This window comes from Gavialis gangeticus, unplaced genomic scaffold (assembly GCF_001723915.1).
Source record: "Gavialis gangeticus isolate Ggan-Ray unplaced genomic scaffold, GavGan_comp1, whole genome shotgun sequence".
NCBI lineage: Eukaryota > Metazoa > Chordata > Crocodylia > Gavialidae > Gavialis > Gavialis gangeticus.
In genome coordinates, this window is record NW_017729032.1 from 38,557,844 (window position 1) to 38,561,899 (window position 4,056).

Sequence of the window (4,056 nt, forward strand, 5' to 3'; positions counted from 1 at the left end):
TGGTTCTTCCTCCCTAGATGCAGTACCTTGCACTTGTCAGTACTAAAACCCATCCTGTTCTCATCTGCCCGCCCCTGTAACCTGTCCAGGTCCAATAGCAGTCTATTCCTCCCTTCTAGCGTGCCCACTTCCCCCCAACATCTTAGTGTCATCTGCGAATTTGAACAGGGTGCTTTTTACACCCCCGTCCACGTCACCGATGAAGATGTTGAACAGTGCAGGCCCGAGGACTGAGCCCTGCAGAACCACACAGCCCACCATACCTCCAGGTCAAAAAAGACCCATACACCACCACCCCCTCAGGGTGCAGCCCTCCAGCCAACTAGTGACCCATTTGACAATGTAGGTATCGACACCACAGTCTCCTAGTTTTTTAATGAGAATGGGGTGAGAGACAGTGTTGAAGGCCTTCCTAAAGTCCAGAAAGACTACATCCACTGTGACACCTGCATATAAGGATTCTGTGACCTGATCATAGAAAATTATGGATTTATATAGGACAGTTTAGATAGGGATGATCCAGCCTCAGGAAGGGGATTGTAACTGATGACCTCTGGAGGTCCCTTTCAACCCTACTTTTCTATGATTCTGTGACACTTTTCCAAGTTAAGCACATGAAAATGCATCATGGACATGTTCCTATCTAAGGTTACAAATATACTGAAAACAATCTTAAAATAATTTTTCACATGAAATTTAGGAACTTCATATGCATTTATTCTTGTGCCCCTAATAAAAGTACTTCTGAAGAATACAATTGCACCTATAGCAGACATCAAAATGAAGGCCTACAAACTAAAAATTCTTACTTTTCCTCAAGCATGTCAATTACTTGCCTAAAATGTGCGACTCACTGCCACATCTGTACAAAATAAAACTAAATACCTCAATTGTATCTGCTTCCGTTTCTGTAGTTCTTGATTTCTAAGTTCTTCCAAACGCCTCAGTTCTTCTTGGCGCCTCATGAGATCTGCAAGAAAGTAGACCTCCACAATAAGGAAACTGACAAATTCCTTTCAGCATTCAATAGGTTAACCCAAGGTGTGCATCTTATTCAGATCATTTAATATGCAAATAAAGTCTTTCAAAGGAAGGAGCAAAAAAGCTGCAAGCCAGAAGCTTTATGTATAAGACTTATACTTACCCCTAATAAAGAACGTTTCAAAACCTTAAATCTGAGGTTTTATTTCTCTTCCAATATTCTTTGGCTAGTTATTATCCCTAACACCTGTGTATTCTCTTTTTAGTTGCATTTTCAGTTTAGAAAAATTCTTGGCCCCAATAACATCCTGTACCAAAACGATACACTATAATTATTGATCATATAAAAATAAATAAATATTTGTTCTGAGATTTTCTCCTTTTATTTTCAGAATATGCTTTGTTTTTGTGTTCTATTACAGGGATTGAAAATGTTCTCCAGCACAGCAGGAGACTGAACAACCCTGCTCAGTTCAGAAGTGGGCATCAGGACCAACATACTACTGCCACTTCTTCCCACTGCTCAGCTGCAATGGCGCAATAGAAGCCTCCTCTGCTGGAGCCCTAGGTCACCAGTCCCTGTTCCAGAACAGTACAACAGAAGCCCCCATAATTGTGTATAATTTTATCATGCTTTCCTTTAGCAGTTTCCATTCTAAGGTTCTAATCTTTTCAAAGTCTTCACTATAAATTTTCCTTTTCCCAAATCAATAGTTAACCTGATGCATCAAATACAGAATTTAATTTTTCCTTCCAATATACATTACTTTTCATTTACTAACTTTGATCTAAACCTATTTGGTTGCCCATTTTTCTACTTTAATTAAATTCTTAAGAAAATTCCTCACAGCTTATTCTAGATATAACTAACCTGAACTTTGTCATCTACAAAAGTTATTACCTTAGTCCTCTCCATCTTTCCAAACTGTTAACTTATTAAACATTAGGCAGAATACAGATCCTTGAGGCACCCTATTGTCAGTGTTAGACTACGATCATCATTTATTCCTAAATTTTTTAATTTGTGTTATGGTCAATATAGTGAACATCCAAAACCACCAGTTATCAAACTTGTTTGGCCTCAAAGGCTGGACACAGGAATTACCACCATTTCAGCAGAGCTCCAAAACCAAGACAGTTGATGCTGTTACTAATTGTGCTCCCTTATCCCTTACCACCAATCTTAGACCAGGGGGAATTAAAAATCCTGATTTCAGCAGCCGGTGTAGCACGGCAAGTGGCATTAACTCCCTCCCTGGATTCTAGAGCCATGTTGAAACAACTACTTCAGAACCCACACGGATTAATGCCATCACCACAGTGGCTCTTGCAGCTGCAGTAACAGGCCCTGGGAGCCAAATTTGGTTTGTGGGACATATATTTGACAGCTCTGAGGCACACCATCAGAAAAATATTACTGCAGATAAATGACATTAGAAGGGTATTGTCTAATAAGCATGTACTTCTGGGCTTTTGCATCCCAAATGACCCAAAGCAAAGCAAAGCGAATACCATAAAAGGGTACTACCTTTGTAGCAGTCTTATAGAGTCTACAGGCATAGCCTAAGAAAAATTATTACCAAGTAATAATGATAAAAAAAAATGTATGTGAAACAAATTTTAGACAGACATGAATGCATAAATGACATGACACCCAACACAGATGAGGTCAGGACAGCAAGAGGGCTTTTTTTGTTTTAAGTCTTACAATCAATGGAAACCATACTATATCAGATAGATTGATAATAGGATTAAAGTCAGATCTGTGTGAAAATAAATAACACAGTACAAGTCACCTTTACAGGGAAACTTATCAGTTGTGTAAGAAATGCTACTACCCAGTAAAAAAAATCCTGCCCCTGAAAGAAACCAAAACCAGTGCTGATAACAGAAGTGGAACCCAAAAATACAAATGTAGTGCTTTCCCAAAGGCTGTTTTCCCTACGCAAGCACTCAGATTCATGTATGCTCTCACACTGCTGTAAACATTTGAAAGACTTGTTTGCATGCTGTGCCAAACAAAGAATGTAAGCCCAATATATTTCTGGCACTGCAGCAGAATACATTCTGGGGGCAATGTACCAGAGGTTTAGCAGCAAAAACACTTAACGCAGCTGAAACCAAGACCATGTAGTCCTAAGGCAGTGTGGTCCCAGAAGCAGTTACTACGGTGACATTAAGTACAAATTAGCAAGAAAAGCATTCAGATTCAGTAGTAGAGCAAATTGTGGAAAAGATTCCAAGAAAGCCTTTTGTCACCTCTCTTCAGGAAAAACACTGATGCTAGTGTTTGTAACTTTGGTGCTGCGAGTACAAAAGGTTCAGGGACAGTTACAAAATCAAAGCATCAGCACCACATAAGCAGTCACAGTCATCATCAGAACTTACAATAAAGCAGCATTAGATGAGTTCAGTAAGCACTACAACCACTAGAACACACACCTCAGAATGTATTACAAAGTTTTCAGTGGATAAAGTCTTTTTATCACTCAAAAGATGCTTTGAATTAGGAACCCAGAGCTAAGACAAGAAATTCCAATATCCTACTCAGGATAGTCCTCCATATGCAAGCAATTCCACTCATTTCAGCTGGAGGTTCTCCCAACACAAGGAACAGCTTCTAGTCAGCTATCCCCCCTACAGGACCATGGAGTTAGCCATCAGCAGATGTCAGTTTTGCAAAGCATCCAGCTGAGACCAAGACTGAAGATGCAGAGTTAGGAACATATTCAGAAGACTCCCAAAGAAGTATTATCCATAGCTTCACCGATATACTGGCCCATATCATATCAACACCAACAAAAGAAAAATTGACATTATTGGCAATTGGCTTGTTTGGCCCACATGGCCAATAATGTAATCAATAAATGTATGCATGCAGCTGCAGGATGTACAAAACCAGGAGTGCAGCCCAGCAGCTTGGAGAGCAGCCTCCTGCCAGTAAGTCTTGGGGGGAAGGGGTGGGGGGCAGATTGAGGCAGCCACAGTTAGGGAGGAAGTGGGGCTGCAGCAGGCTCTGTCCAGCTGGACAAGAGCTGTGGGTGGTACATCCAGGGGATGCGAGGAGGTGTTAGA

General features: G+C 40.5%; 1 protein-coding gene across 1 annotated transcript in view; it reads right to left on the minus strand.

The window, feature by feature from the left end:
* The window catches only part of PSPC1 (paraspeckle component 1), a 61,035-nt gene that overhangs the window by 45,335 nt on the left and 11,644 nt on the right, over positions 1-4,056 (minus strand). The window contains exon 5 of the mRNA XM_019523786.1: positions 886-970. Within this exon, the coding sequence (XP_019379331.1) occupies positions 886-970 (85 nt within the window). The remainder of the gene's footprint in view (positions 1-885; positions 971-4,056) is intronic.